The sequence below is a fragment of the Amblyraja radiata genome, chromosome 5 (genome assembly GCF_010909765.2).
Source record: "Amblyraja radiata isolate CabotCenter1 chromosome 5, sAmbRad1.1.pri, whole genome shotgun sequence".
Lineage (NCBI taxonomy): Eukaryota > Metazoa > Chordata > Chondrichthyes > Rajiformes > Rajidae > Amblyraja > Amblyraja radiata.
Window position 1 is genome coordinate 53,716,139 of NC_045960.1, and position 15,471 is coordinate 53,731,609.

The following is a 15,471-nucleotide window of genomic DNA, read 5'->3' on the forward strand; positions in this document are numbered from 1 at the left end:
CAGTTGAAGTGCTGAGCCACCGGAAGATCAGGTTGGTTATTGCGATCTGAGTGTAGGTGTTGTGCAAAGCGTTCGCCAAGCCTGCACTTGATCTCACCGAGGTTGATCATACGCTAAATAATCCAACCAGATTTTTGTTTGGAAGTGGAAATTATAGAAATTGCATTAATTGCAACGTGTAAAAAGAGTTGAGTTACTGTATTATAATTTTGCTGCATGTCATTATGGTATATATCACGTCTTGATTGGTGAATATGTTTAGTTTGCAACTTTATTTGAAGCAGAAATAATATGTGAATGCTTCACTGACCATAATTCCGACTGGTAACTACGCACTTCGTCCGAGCACATTATCGTATGCGTCATGCAAATCGTCTCAAATGACCACCTAAACTGTCATTTGGCAACCTTAAAAGCTGCCACGGTTGCCCGGCTGGCAACAGGAAAAAAAAGTTAAGTGAGAGCCCTGCTTGAGTTGTACTTGATTGTTTTCATGAATTGTATTATCTGATTTGATTTGATTGGATAGCATGCAAAACAAAGCTACTGAGTACACAGTCAATAATAAACCTAAACCTAAAGATAAACGATTAATAACAGGAATGTGATTTCTGATTTACGCTGGTCGGCGCGGACCCGGTTGGCCAGTTTCCGTGCTGTATCTCTAAATTAAACTAAAGGGCCTGTCCCACTTGCATGCGGTGGCGTGCGTTTGGCGCGACCAAACGGAAGCGGAATTCACGTTTGACGTAATTTGCGCCATGCTTACCAATCAGCTGGGCAGGAGGCGGGCCGACGGAATTTGGGCGTCATCGCTCAACGCCACGCGCTAGGCGTACGCCACCAAGACGCTGCGTACGACCGCAATGCGCTTGCGTGCCGACAGGCCGTTGGCGCGCGAAGATTTCGGCCACTGCAAGAATTTCAGAGCCCCGCGCGATGTCGGGACCAGCCCCGCACAACGCGCTTCTAAGTGGGACCGGCCCCGCGCGGCTATATGGTGCCCATACGCCTCAAGCGACCACGAGGTCGCGTAATTTGCGAGCCAAGGTCGCGTAAGTGAGACAGGCCCTTAAAGGGCAGACAAGTTCAGTTTATGCCAACCACTGTTTAGAAGACTAAGGGTGATTTGATTGCCTAAATTAAGATCCACGGCAGGGTGAACATATGGAGGATGTTTGGATGTTTAGAACAAGAAATTTCTGTTGCACATAAAAGGTATTTTTAAGACCGCGATGAAGCACCTTTTTTTACCCGAGGTTCTGGCGGAGGAACCTACTTCCTCAAATGACAGTGGAGGAAAAGTGGTCAAAAATCGTGAGATTATTGTCAGACCAGGCTACTGGGGCTAAACAGCAACACGGAATTAAGGTTAGCGTCACATCAGCAAATGTTTGATTACACGGTAGAACATGTTTGCGGGGCCAAGCGGATTCTGCTTGCCTCTCATTTGCAGGCGGATAATTGATTTAAATTTTAAAGGAAAGCTGCAAACTCATGAAAAAAATAATAGGTTGCTGGGGCACGACTCCGCCTCTTTTTCTCTCCGAAAGCAGCGCAGCCACTTGTTCACGCCGGCGGTGCACGACTCCCCCGGTGACCCGGCCAAATGCAGCACCAAGCACTTGGCACCAAGTCCTCCTCCTCCCTCCCGCCCGCTCCTCGTTCAGACGTGTCGGCGTCATCGCGGCCTCACGTCCGCCGTGCGGAGCTGACGTGCGGAAATCGCGACAGCGCTGCAAAGTGCGCGGCGGAGAGTTGGTTGGGCCGGCAAGGAGGAGGAGGAGGAGGGGGTGAGGAGAGCGGCGTTGTGTTGCTCGGCGGTGGCCGGTGTGCGGGGCCGCGGGGTCTGGGTGAGTAGCGAACCCTGATACATCGGGCCGCGCATCCTCCCATTGTTAGCTCATAAAGACCCCGCCCAGCGCTCATTGTTGCCGCGCCGCGACTCCTGGGGCCACTGCGTTCCATTCGAACGTGTTGACTCTGGCCGAGCGTTCCAGTCGAGCGCGGTCTGGAGTTCAGCTCCCACCTTGGACCCGAGCGACGGGCAGAGTCAGCAACATTGCAGGCTGCCCTCCACCACCATCCTCTCTCCCTCCCTCCCTTCTCGATTGGTCGGAAGCCTTTCCTTATCCAAGTTAGTGTCAGCCTCTGATATTCACGTCGCTCCAGCAGGTCTGGCGAATTCGTATGTCGTTGGAACCGTTCTCTTGGCCGATCTTCGACCAAAAGGAACCGAGCATGTCACCCGGCATCGTAAACCTCTTGGCCGTGGCCCTCAGTTGAAGTACTGCCAGTGTTCTGTTACTATGTTCTTATAGTCCATTTTCGAGCATTGGTTGTCAATTAAAAGTTCCCCAGCGCCCACAGTTGCCTCCATTATACAAAACTGTAAGGATTTTGTTGTTTTACCCCAGAGTCACAGCTACATCTGTTTTAGCGATATCAACTTCCAAACAAGTCATTCAGATCTGTTTTTCTTTTTCCTCAACATGGTTGAGCAACAGGGCATTTCTCATTGGCCTGTTCATAGTGATGCTTCAGTTTTAAATTGTTATTCCCCCTCCCAAATTGGGTTACATTCTAATCACGTTGTTACCCATTTAATGAAAGATTATCTGCCACTTTGCCACTCAGTGTAATGGTTCCACCAACACATTTTCCCTGTCCCTTCTAACAATCAAATTAAGCTGTTCTGTCCATGACCCCCTAATTTACCTCAATCAACTCCCTCCCATTCTTATCCATGCATTAGAAATAATGCAACATTTGACACCACATAAACAGCCTTTGCAGATAAAACATTTGCACTGTACGTGTTTTTTTTACATTACCATTCTTTGTCCGCTCACCGTTTTATTGTTAAACTCTTGTGCTTTACATCCTGCAAGTTTGCCTTTTGCTCATTCCTTGTAAGCTCCCTCCTTTAACTGCCTCTGAATTTAAGCAAATTTCTTACATTTCAAAATGTTTCCTGCTCCTGAAACAATACTCTTGTTTCTCCACAGATGCTGCCTGGTCTGCTGAGTGTTTCCAGCACTTTCTTTTTTTTTTGTCTGTTCTCGTACTTTTCAGGTTGGTTTATTTAGCCATTGTTTTTGGAACGTTGGCGAGAGGGGAAAATGTTTAGACGTTCCCCTTCATTTATGGATTATTTTAGGAGACCACAAAATCCTTACCTCCCAGGACTTTGCCCATTAATTGTTTGGGTGCTAGAGCATGAGATTTAGTGAATTTAGAGTTTTAAAATTCAACCTGGATATCTGTCTCTGCATCTCTAATGCACCGTCAACCTCTTGCTCTCACTCAATCTGTAGCTCTTCACTTTGGACTTGAAAGTATTCACAGTTGCTGTTAAAAGATTAATCATGGAAGAGGTTTTAGAGAAAAGATTTGTGGGTGTTGAGATCTTGCTTCCTTTCTGTCACTTAAAATAACAAAAATATCTGAAATCACATATCCAAGACTATGTTGCCAGACACACTAGACGAATGTATGAATAGAAACATGGACTCAAACAAGTTAATATCATATCTGTATAACACCCTTTTAAGTATACAAACCCCATCGTCAGAAGTAATTAGAAGAGCCTGGGAAGATGAGCTTGGCCTAAAAATTTTAAAAGACAGATGGGAGGAAAACGTATATATACACAACTGTTCTCTTAACGATCGGCATTCGTTAATTCAATGTAAAATACTGCACAGACTATTATTCAAAGTCTAAACTGAATAAGATCTTTCCAAATGTATCTCCTATTTGTGATAAATGTCTCCTTCAGGAAGCAACTATAACCCATTCCTTTGCCTCTTGTATAAAGTTACATAATTTCTGGAGAGGAATTTGGGATCTTTTTTCTAAAACACTAAAAATAAAATTGGATCCCGATATGGAACTGATCACCTTAGGAACTTTAGAAGCCTGCTCTGAGCTATCACTATTTCAAAGACTTTTCCTTAATTATGGCCTGATAACGGCAAAAAAACATACTTAAATTTTGGAGACATACATCAGTCCCTACTCTTAAGATGTGGATTATAAACATGACCGAGACACTACATCTTGAAAATATTAGACTTGGCTTGGCAGAAAAACCAGATCATTTTTCCAAGACATGGACACCCTTCACTGATTTCTTCCAAGGATAGTATGCCACAACACAACTTTGGATTTAAATTTAACTATGGGTTGGGTGAGGTGGGATGAGAGGCAGGTATATCACCACTTTTCTTTCTCTTTTTCTTTTTGTCCTTTTTTTTTAATTCCTCTCTTCTTTCTTTTATTCACTCTTTGGCTACACTACTTTGGTAGTCTAGGGGTCCTATCTTTGCACATCTCACTTTCTCTTTATTGCTTTTTCTCCTTTCTTCTAATTCAAAGCTAAAAAGTTAAAATTGAAGCTGTACAATAACTATAATTTTATATGCCGTTGGTTCTACTCTTATACATCTGCTTCTAATAAATAAAAAAATAAAAATCTAGTATGTGGACAGGTATTAGGAAATTATTAATTTAAGATAGATTAATAAAAAAGGATTTAAACAAAATCAGATAGGATGACCAGATACTTCATTGCTTTTGTTTGCCCATTTGAGTTAAATATGGCTGAAGGTATTGATATTTAAACCTTAATCCAGCCCTATTTCCACCTGTTCTTATCGTTCCCAGTAAAGAAACTTTACAATTCAAATTTCGAGACATAGGTTTTTCCGTTTATGTACTTTAAGTAGCACACCACCCATTTTGCATTCTATTGTTTCCTCGACCCATCTTTTCTTTCCCCTTCCTGTCATTGACGCCCTTTGTATGCCTACACTGCCGTTGAACTTCTGGGCTGAAGCTTATTTAGGTCTGGTGTCTAGGTAGTTGGAGATCAGGGAGGCCCACCAGCATGGAAACAATGTTGGGTCCCAGAAGTCTTTTGGTGTTTATGTAAGTGTTTAGAACTTAAGAATCTTGCTAACTATGCAGTATGGAAACAGACCCTTTGGTCCCACTTATCCATGCCGGCAGACTTGTCATTCTGGTCTCGTCCATTTTATATGAATTTGGCCCATATCCCTCTAAACCTTTTTTATCTATATCTATCCAAATGTCTTTTGAAAGTCTTAATTGTATTCATCTTTTCCATCTATTTCCTCATTCCCCCACCCCAAATGAACGATCAAGGAGCCCTACTGTAAGATTTTGATCAGAGGCCCTCCTTTTCTCTCTGGATCTTTTGAATGCCTGTTATTACTTTTTTGAAGGCTGCCCTATTTCCCCCAAATTGAATCAAGGATTATTCATTTGCAGTAACCGGTTCCTTTTCACCGCAGCTCATTTGCAATGTGGGGAACGAGTAGTGAAGCCATGTTGCCTCGTGCTGTAATGTGTGCACTTGTTGCTGCAGAAGCAGTTACACATTTGGCCTTGAGACCTTTGCTCTGAAAAATGCGAAAGAGACCCAGATAAAGTCAGAAATCCCAAGCTAAGGCCAAAAAATAATTTAATACAGGTGCTTTCAGATTCACATTGGTCAGAAAATCAGACCAGAAGCAAGTTTGTAAATTTTAAACAATTGTGATTGGTTCCAAATGTATATTTATTGGAGTTTGTTTTGCGAGGGAAGCTTTACTTTAGTTAATAGGCTTTTCCAAAGTAATTAGTCATTTAATGTGCCTACTTGCTGGTGTCAAAGAGTAAAATTTCTAGGACCATATCTTGAATTTTGATTGTTATTAATGCAAAAATTGTTCCTAAATGTATATAAACAACATGGATCTCAATTTCATAACATTTTTAATAACCAATAATAGTATTTTTGAATCACAGGACATTATCAAGATGAATAAATGTTGTTAGTATATGTTTCAGTTCTTTGTGCAGCATGGCTGAGGCAAAACCCTTACATAATTTACAGATTTTGTAGTTCTGCTTTAGCTTGTTCATTTTTGTTCAGTTTAATTGTAGCTTGTCTGTCTGAAGAGACATATTTATTGCTTTTACAGTGGAAGGAACATGCATGTTGTCAAATTTAATTGTGAATGCATTTGAGTGGCGGGGGAAGGAAGCTGTTTCATTGATTTATCCTTCCAAATTTGAATCACCTTTATTTAAATTGAACATGGTTGTCCAGGCACCTCAGTTGTGATGTGTTGATCGTTAAAGTAGTCAACGCACACAGAACCGTCTTACCCTATTTTCATTCAAATATTCTCATCGCTTCAATTTCTGTCTCAATTGATCTTGCTCTCAATTGTCGACATGACCCATTTATGTAAACCATAATTTTTGTAAATTGATGTTCACTCTCCTTATTCCTTAGCAGGCGAATCACCATGTCCTGCACCATTATCTCCAGTATTTTCTTGGCCCCATCTTGTTGTTAGCACCAAAACCTAAAATATCACTTTTCAGAAGTGAGTTGTCTTACTGCCATGTGTCTTTTGAAAGTCTTAATTGTACCGCCATTTTCCCCAATATCAGTGTTGTTAGATGGCTTGAATAGCATACAGTACTGGATGAATAAAACATTTTCTTGAAGCTCGGCCCCTCTCAACTAGAGAGCCCAACTTGGGTTCCACCAGCAATTGGGGAGCAGTCCTGCTATATTTAAGAGGGAGTTAGATGTGGCCCTTGTGGCTAAAGGGATCAGGGGGTATGGAGAGAAGGCAGGGATGGGATACTGAGTTGGATGATCAGCCATGATCATATCGAATGGTGGTGCAGGCTCGAAGGGCCGAATGGCCTACTCCTGCACCTATTTTCTATGTTTCTATACCTATATACTATATACATCATTGGAGACCCTCAAACTATCTTTGATCGGACTTTACTGGCTTTATCTTGCACTAAACGTTATTCACGTTATTCCCTTTAGCATGTATCTACACTGTGGATGGCTCGATTGTAATGTATTGTTTTTCTGCTGATCGGTTAGCACACAACAAAAGCTTTTCACTGTACCTCGCTACACGTAACTATAAACTCAACACAATAGTGTTATATTCACTAATCAGTAAATTTGAGCCTTCTCCCCGTGAACAGACTTATTATATTTATTTTCTGTGTAACTGGCATTTTCTCTGCACAAATTCTGAGATCATATAATTTTCAGAACTAACATTGTACAACGCCACCCCTTGGTTTACCCAACAAGACTCTTCTCCCTGGTTTCAAAACCTCCTTTTCTGTCGTTAAACTTTAGTGCTGCATAATCCTTACTGCTCTTATCCTAACTTCCATCCAAGTCCCATTATCAACTTAAGTGTACTAACCGATATTTCTTTGACCACACTTATTGAGACTACTGTATCAAACTTTGTTAGATTAAGCGTTTGTTAAAAGCTTTGCAATGTTAATGCTATAATTGCAACTTGTTGATATCCACTGAAAATTATGGCTGCCTCCTAGTTTCCCATTTCATGTTGTTTTATAATGTCCTTTTCCATGCTCTTTACTATTTGCCAAATGCCCTTGCTGTCTCAACAGATTTGGGGGATATTTCCCATTGACTTCGCCCGGATCCCCTAATTTCTAAACATAGTACGGGCAGCATCAACTCCACTGGCGTTTCACTTGCATTCCTTCTTTTAACAACAAACATCCTAACTTTGTTTTTTCTCTGCCAATCTACTTTCCATCCTCTGCAATTGTTTTTAACCAGATTTCTGGATTACCCCCCCACCCCCTCCAAAATGTTTCAAGAAACTCTTTACCTGAAAATCCACAAGTGCCACAGTACTAACTTCCCTGTATTCAGTTGGTCACTTCTCTCAAAGTCCTGTTTCCATGCTGTATCTTTCAATCAATTCAAACTATTGGTTTGCTTCAATAATACTTTGATTTAGAATTCAGAGTCAGCATTAACTTCATTCAATTAGCAACTTAAGTCTTGTCACTGCGACTGTTCTTTTGTGAGGTCATTCAGATGCTGCCAGATGTATCATTTTATATTTGTCACAAATTTCTACAGTGTAGAAATGTGATCTTTGGCAGGCCATACCCATACCGATATTTTGCCCTTCTACACTAATGTCAATTAACTAGATTAGGTCCCTTTGGTAGGGATTTCCAGATATCAACTGCTATGGTTGTAAATACAAGATTATATAAGGTTTATTGTAGATAATCCCCTTTTTGAAAAGATCATGGTTTTACATTTTTGTATCTACATTGCCATAAACTGCAAATGGGAAGAATTTGGCCATTTAATTTAACTTCCCTTGAAACCGTGTAGATCTCAAAATGCTCTTCTGCAACTAAGTTTTCCTGGGATATGAGAAAAAAATTAGAAACTATGAAGGGTTCTTATGTGTAAAAGGTTCATTTTATTTCCAAATTACTCCATCAGACTGCATTCTCATGATAACCCCATAATCCTGTTCCAAAATTCATTCATTTCCTGATTTTAAAAAAATTATTGCACTCCTATAAATTGATTTGTTGATAGAATTATATCCATCTAAGTGCCTAATTACAGTTCTGGCCTTCTAATTTCTAACACATAGCATTGAAGATTTCATCACAGGTAGTTGCCTGAATCAAATGTTGTTATATACGTTCATACTGCATTTATGTTCATTGTGAAATGACCTTGATCTCTTTCCAATCACACTATTTCCTGGGAGAAAGAGAACCAGATTTCTCTAATTCCTTGTGGTCCGTGCGATTTAATTGAGGAAGTTGTTTGCGTTGTTTATCTCTTAACAGTGTTACATTGCTGATACAAAGCCTGTTCTTATTTTTAGGATGGCTAGCTGTGGGGATGTTGATCATGCATCAAACATGATTCCAGGTGGAAAGAAGTTAAGTGACTCCTGCTCAAGCACAACACCAACCCTGACTGTACCAGAATGTGCTATCTGCCTTCAGACTTGTGTTCATCCTGTTAAATTACCATGCAAACATATCTTCTGTTTCCTGTGTGTAAAAGGAGCATCTTGGCAAAGCAGACGGTGTGCTCTTTGTCGACAGGAAATCCCTGAAGAGTTCCTGGACAAGCCAGCTTTGTTGTCCCCAGAAGAGCTGAAAGCGGCAAGCCGAGGCAATGGGGAGTACGCTTGGTATTACGAAGGCACGAATGGCTGGTGGCAGTACGATGAACGTACAAGCACAGAGCTTGAAGATGCTCATATAAAGGGCAAGAAGACAATTGAAATGTTGATAGCTGGATATTTGTACGTTGCAGACTTGGAGAACATGATACAGTTCAGACGTAATGAGCACGGCCGCCGTAGGAAAATGAAGCGAGACATATCAGATATTCCCAAGAAGGGAGTAGCAGGTCTCCGGTTAGACTGTGACTCCAACTCATTAACTTCGGAAAGAGAAAACTCTGCAGATGGAGCTGATAGCATAGCTGGTGGAAGATCTGCATCAGCGTTACCACAGTCCTCCGTTTCCATGATGAGGCCCTCAGTTAGGCAGGCAGCCTCCCTAGCTGATCAGCCAGTAAGTCCACTAACACCTTCCCCAGATGTCAATGTGTTGCTCGTGAACTCCCTCACTCAGTTGCAGCTCAGTAGCCATGGGATGAGCAGGAATCGCAGAGGAGAGGGGGAAGAGCGGAGTGCAGTTGGAGTGTCATATGATAATACTGAGTCTGCCACTAGCACTGACACGGAGGATGAGAATGGCAGCCTGCTACAGGAATCTACAGACAACACCCTCGGTGGGCAAATACTAATTTCTCCAAACGCTGAGCGAGAAAATGAGATAGCAGAAGGCGAACCTTCTCCAGAAGGAGCATCTAGCAGTGGTATCAGAGTCAGAGAGCAGCATCCTGATGGACAGTGCACTGTAACAGAAGTCTAGACCTTGCTGACTTCATTTCTTAAAAAGAACAAAACAAAATCATAAGAGATTAAAGGCGACTGAGGAATGTGGAATTTCTCGACCGGAATTGCACTCAGATTTAAATTTAAACCAGAACTAAAATTTAATTTACATAATTTTGGCATGACTGCCATTTTTCCTTTGCAATTCATAGGTTTCTTTAATGTAGAAATTGCACGTTATTGTGGTAACATTCATTTTACTTTGTGCTTTAATATTGTGTTCAATTTCAAAATGACTCACTCCATTTGCATGTGGTGTGTTAAACGTGACATCTGAGCTCATTGCAAACACCAGTTGTGCTGGAGGCCTTTCATTCTCCTTTTCAAAATGTAAAATGCCTCTTGTGAATAAAAGTGATTTTCTTGTAAGAGTCAACTGGTTTTATCGGACAAAGGAATTTGGGGTTTTTCTCCCATGTGGCCAAACCATGAATTTTCATTTTTGTTTTGTTTGCTTAATTTATTAGTGCATTACTGCAATTCCCTTTCAATAGTATTGTAGTTGAGGCTGGTAATAGCTGTACAAGTAACACTACGTACATGTTGACATACGGTGAAGTGTTAGACACGTAGAAATAGTTGAGTTCAAATTTACATTATTCTGACGACTAACAGTCAAATAAAGCTCAAGGTTTTTTTTAACTTGTCTTCACGTGGTTTTCTGCTTTGTACACATTTTAAATGAAAACAGCAACTTAATTATAAATCGGCAAATGACATACTGCTAAAATTTGCTTTGATGCCATGCTTTCTCTCTAACTGATCTTTGTTATTTGGTTTTGATGTGGAGATTATAACTGATTTGTTACAGGATTGGTATATCAGAAATTAATTTTTTTTAATGATATTTTCCTCAGGCTGCACCCCAAGGAAAATAATCCAATGTTGCAGATTTACAGATGGCTTAAGCTCTTGATTTGATATCCACTTATTAAAATTGACAGATTCTACTTCCTACTGTCTGGTAATCTTAACTGAAGCTAATGAGCATGGTTTTCTTCATTGATCAGAACTTTTTTACTGGAATTAATCAGTGGCTAAACTAATAAATATGCTGCAAGGCAGAATTAAGCTCAGAACAATGGGTTTGATGTCGGGTCAGTCTCGATTCAGTAAGTTGTTGGGTCGGTCGGAAAGATAGGAATTGAATGTTATAGATAAGGTGGATTTGTGGAATCAGAATTAACAGCTTGGAAGTTTCGGAAAGAAGGTAAATCCCCTATGTGTCAGAGCCTACTGTATCCATGAATGGTCCCTGCCACCTGCCACCAGGTAACAAAAAACACATTAGTTTAGCATTGCAAATAGGAAAGGTGAGAAATCATTGGGAATGCACTGCATATACCTAACAAGATAATATCTAATTGGATTTTTAAGTTGGTTGAATCAGGGACTCTATCAACATTATCATCATTGAGTTGCAAAGTGGTGCTGCACAAGATTCTTCCAGAAAAACTCTTTTTTGAGTGGAAACTGAGGTATATTGACAAGTGGGCTGGGGGAGATATTGGAGAAATAGTTACAGACGAGAGGTCATCAATTTTGCACTGCATGGGTTGCTGTGAAGACTGTTGCTCTTATTCTAGGGTATTGGTAGAAAATTTATGGATGACAGATCTGTAGATGATGGGCGATCTTATGGTTTGAAATATTGGGCTGTGAATTGGCAAATTATGAGTAAAGAATTCTAGATGTTTAATTTAGAGATACAGCATGGAAACGGGCCCTTCGGCCAAGGCAGGCTATAGATTACCCGTCCACACGGGTTCTGTTGTCTCACTTTCTCATCCATTCCTTGCGCATTAGTGGCAATTTTTTTAATATAGAAGTCAATTAAACCTACAAATGCACATGGCTTTGGCATGTGGGAGGAACCAGGGTGAGTGCAAATTCCACATTAACAGCAACCAGGGTTGGAATCGAATACAGGTCTCTGGTGCCATGGGGCAGTAGCTGTACCGCTGGTAGAGCCATTGGTGATGTGGCCAGTGTAATTAAATAGGGCATGTCAGAGATCAGTTTTGGCTTCGACTGTGCCTTTTAGAGGTTGAGAAGTAGTTACTTATCTAGGGGCCTATGGACCTGGAACAGGATGTTATCATCTGCAGTGAATCTACATCTGCTGAAGTTTATCAAGCAAAATGTGAACCTTTTTTCTTACAAGCAAACATTGCCTCTTACAAAAGTGAAAACGTCCTGTGCCTGGGTGGGCTTGACCACTTCCAGGTGATTGAAACAAATGTTCCACACTTGGGACATTAACAGATTTTCTTCTCGGATGCTACTGATCTGAGTATTTCCAGTGGTTACCTGTTTTTATCTTTTGCCTAATTCCCTCAGAATATATGGACATTTGTTTTCCCCTCATTTTTTGTAATTAGGAATCAGAAAAAACTTAAATTTGAGCTTAACACTTACACTCTGAACCAATGCACTTTGCCCAATGTACTTTTTACTGTCATCAGAGAGACTGCACTGGTTCAATGTAGCAGTTTCTTAGCTAGTTTTATTTTGCTAAGGATGTGGTGGAAAAAGGCAAGAAATGCTGGCCTTAACCGCACTATCTACATCCACCAAATGGGAAAAAAAATAATTGTAGAAAGGTGATAAAGGAAAAAAAATCATTTGCTGTTTGATTTAATGTTGATTTTTAGAGCTGCAGCTGGGAAATATAATGGAGTTTAGTGGGGTTGACATTTGTGTACGAAAGAGACAATTTTCTGCCTACAAATGTGAACTGGAGTTGTACTTTATTTTCATATCTTCATGACTGCAGAGGACTTTTGGCTGATTGAATCTGTGCCAGCTCTGAGACTGAATCCATTCCCTCCCTCTTTCTCCCCCACCCCCCCACTTATTCTCTTACACATCCCTATCAACTCCATCCTGATACTTCTACTACCCACTTACACAATAGGTAGTTAATAACCATCAACTTCACTTTGTTTTTACGTTAAGAGCTCATTTACCCAATTTATCTATCAGTGCATCTTTGACATTGAGTACAAGAGTTGGGAAGTTATGTTACAGCTGTACAAAATGTAACACTACACTTGCAGTAATTATGTGCTGTTCTGGTTACTACGTAATAGGAAGGATGTGATTAAGCTGAAAAGGATGTCAAACGAAAAAGCACAAGGATGTTGCCTATAGTGGGTGGCTTGAGTTATAAGGAGAGATTGGCTAGGCTAAGACAACTTTCTGTGCAGCGAAGGAGACTGTTGCTCATGATTTTGTAGACTAATTGATATCTATAAAATTATGATTCCGGAAGTGGCGGCACTGTGATACAGCTGCGGCTCGCCTGCAGTCTGTCTGTTTTTACTTTTTATGTTGTTTTTTTTTGTCTAGTTTAGTACATTTTTTGGTTATTAGGTGGTGTTATGTGTGTGGGGGGAGGGTGAAACAGAGCTTTCTGTCTCTCCCTTCGGGGGAATGCGACTTTTTGTCGTATCCCCTTCTCTTCCCCCGTCTGTGCTGAGGCCTAATGGCGGAGCTGGCGGCCTCCAACCTGCGACCGACCTCGATGGTCCGGAGGTAGAGCCAGCCAGGACTCACCAACGCGAGGCTGGCCGTCTTCGAGCTGCGGCGACGTCCGGGTAGCGGCACGACTCGGCGCTCCGGTGAGGGCGGACGGTGCGGAGCTGAGACACTCCTGTGCGGCCGGCACGGCTACTGGCTGGAAGGCGCTCCCGTGTGAGCAGCCCGGTGCGGGGCTGAGACGCTGCCTTGTGGGCGGCCCGGTGCGGAGCGGAGACGGTGCTACGGCGGCTGAGGCGGCGTTCTGGCGGCGGCGACCTGGATCCGGGGCTCGGCCGCGGGCCAATGGAGGACAATGTCGGGAGCTCGCAGGTCACAGGCTGGTGCCTGTTTTCCGGAGCACCCGTTGCAACAGCTGCGGGCAGCTTCGACCACGCCCCGGGCCGCGGAGCTTGAACCGCGGGACTGACTTACCATCGCCCGGTGGGGTATCGCCTCGGCGCAGAGGGAGAAGAGGAGGGAAGAGACAGTAACTCTAAGACTTTTGCCTCCATCACAGTGAGGAGGTGTTTGGTGAACTCACTGTGGTGGATGTTAATTTGTGTTTATTGTGTTTTGTTATTATTACATGTATGGCTGCAGGCAACAGCATTTCGTTCAGACCGAAAGGTCTGAATGACAAATAAAGGATTCAATTCAATTCACATGATGGGCGTATGAGGTAGATGGCCACAGTCTTTTTCCCAGGGCAGGTGAATCAAAAACTAGAGGGACTAGTTTACGGTGAGAGTGAAATTTTTAAAAGGGGATCTGAGAGCAATTTTTAATAAAGATTGAGCTGCCTGAGGGGGTAGAACCAGGTGCAATTACAATGTTTAAAAATACATTTCAACAGGTACACGGATAGGAAAGGTTTAGAGGGATATGGGCCAAACATAGGCACTTGATTGACATGGACAAGTTTGGCTGAAGGGGTTGTTTCCGCACTGTATGACTATAAACCAGATTAAACCTTAAAGGCCACAGTAAGATTGTACAAACTTCACCCAGAAGACGTGCAAAAGTCAAGATCTGTCAAAAGGTCAAGTAATGCAAATCAACCTAGAAGTTGATTCTAATTTTTGACCTAACAAAATGACTGAGACAAAATCTTGACGTCATCAAATAAACTAAGCATGCTGCTTATGAAAAAAATGTTACTGTTTTCAATAAAGTTATCAAAAATACAATCTTTGCACTGGTTTTCATGTTAAATGTGCCAATATACAAAGGAAAGCTGGAATCAGCATTTAAGAATACATTTAAACAATATAGCAATATAAATACTTAAGCTCTAAATTATTTTCTGCTATAGGGGGGTTGCACGTAAGGTCACGGGGTCAAAGGGCTTGACGCATGGAGCCGCTCAATCCATCTGGAGGACATCGCAGCTTCCAGTCTATGTTGTTAATACACGAAACGCGTACTTTCCTACCTGTTAAAAACCACCAAAATGGTGAATTTTTGCGCTGTAAATAATTGTGGAAGTCGGGGTAACCGTGCGAGATCTATCCTACTTCAGAATTCCAAAAGTGAAGAGAAATGAAGGTAAAGAAAAGCGAGAGCTGAAGGGACAACAACTAAAGTGCTTGGCGAACATTGGCCGTGCAGATATCGAGGTTGAAAATATTGGGAATTATCGTGTTTGCTCACTGCATTTCATCAACAGTTTTTTCTTGATTCCTTTGGTATCTAAAAAGTATCAGAAGTGATAAACCTGGCTGTAAAATTTTAAAATCGCCCATGGTTCTGAAGTGGGTTTTTACATGCAAAAAGAAAACGCTTCTGAAGCTAAATTTATTTTAAAAAATCTCCAGACTTACGAGTGGTGTGTGGAAAAATAAGTTTTCTATCATGCTATTGAGATGTATATTTTGGCAAATAATAAAATGTCCTGACAGCTTAAAAACTCAATTTCAATAGGATATTGTCAATTTGCTGAGGTTGATTATGTCCAATTAACAGCTAACAATTATCCCATTCCTTGGCTTGCATCTGAGTAAAATGTAACTTAAAACCCACGTATGGTTTGCGATTAAAAAAAATGTAATGATAAATTTTGCTTCAGAGGCGTTTTCTTTTTGTACCATTTTGGCGGGTTTTAACAGTCCCGCTACGCTGGAAACAATGG

At 41.5% G+C, this 15,471-nt stretch overlaps 1 protein-coding gene across 2 annotated transcripts; it reads left to right on the plus strand.

The window, feature by feature from the left end:
• Positions 1-1,800: 1,800 nt before the first annotated feature.
• On the plus strand, positions 1,801-10,463 carry rnf146 (ring finger protein 146). 2 transcript variants are annotated; one of them, XM_033021223.1, is made up of 2 exons: positions 1,801-1,853; positions 8,733-10,463. In XM_033021223.1, the coding sequence occupies exon 2, from the start codon at positions 8,734-8,736 to the stop codon at positions 9,796-9,798; it is 1,065 nt and encodes a 354-aa protein (XP_032877114.1). In that variant the 5' UTR covers positions 1,801-1,853; position 8,733; the 3' UTR covers positions 9,799-10,463. The 2 variants fall into 2 exon arrangements, with proteins under 2 accessions (XP_032877114.1, XP_032877113.1); XM_033021222.1 differs by lacking the exon at positions 1,801-1,853 and adding an exon at positions 2,660-3,075.
• The last annotated feature ends 5,008 nt before the right edge of the window (positions 10,464-15,471 follow it).

Coding starts and splice junctions, on each gene's coding strand:
- rnf146 (XM_033021223.1), top strand. CDS start 8,734: ATGGCTAGCTGTGGGGATGTTGATCATGCATCAAACATGATTCCAGGT.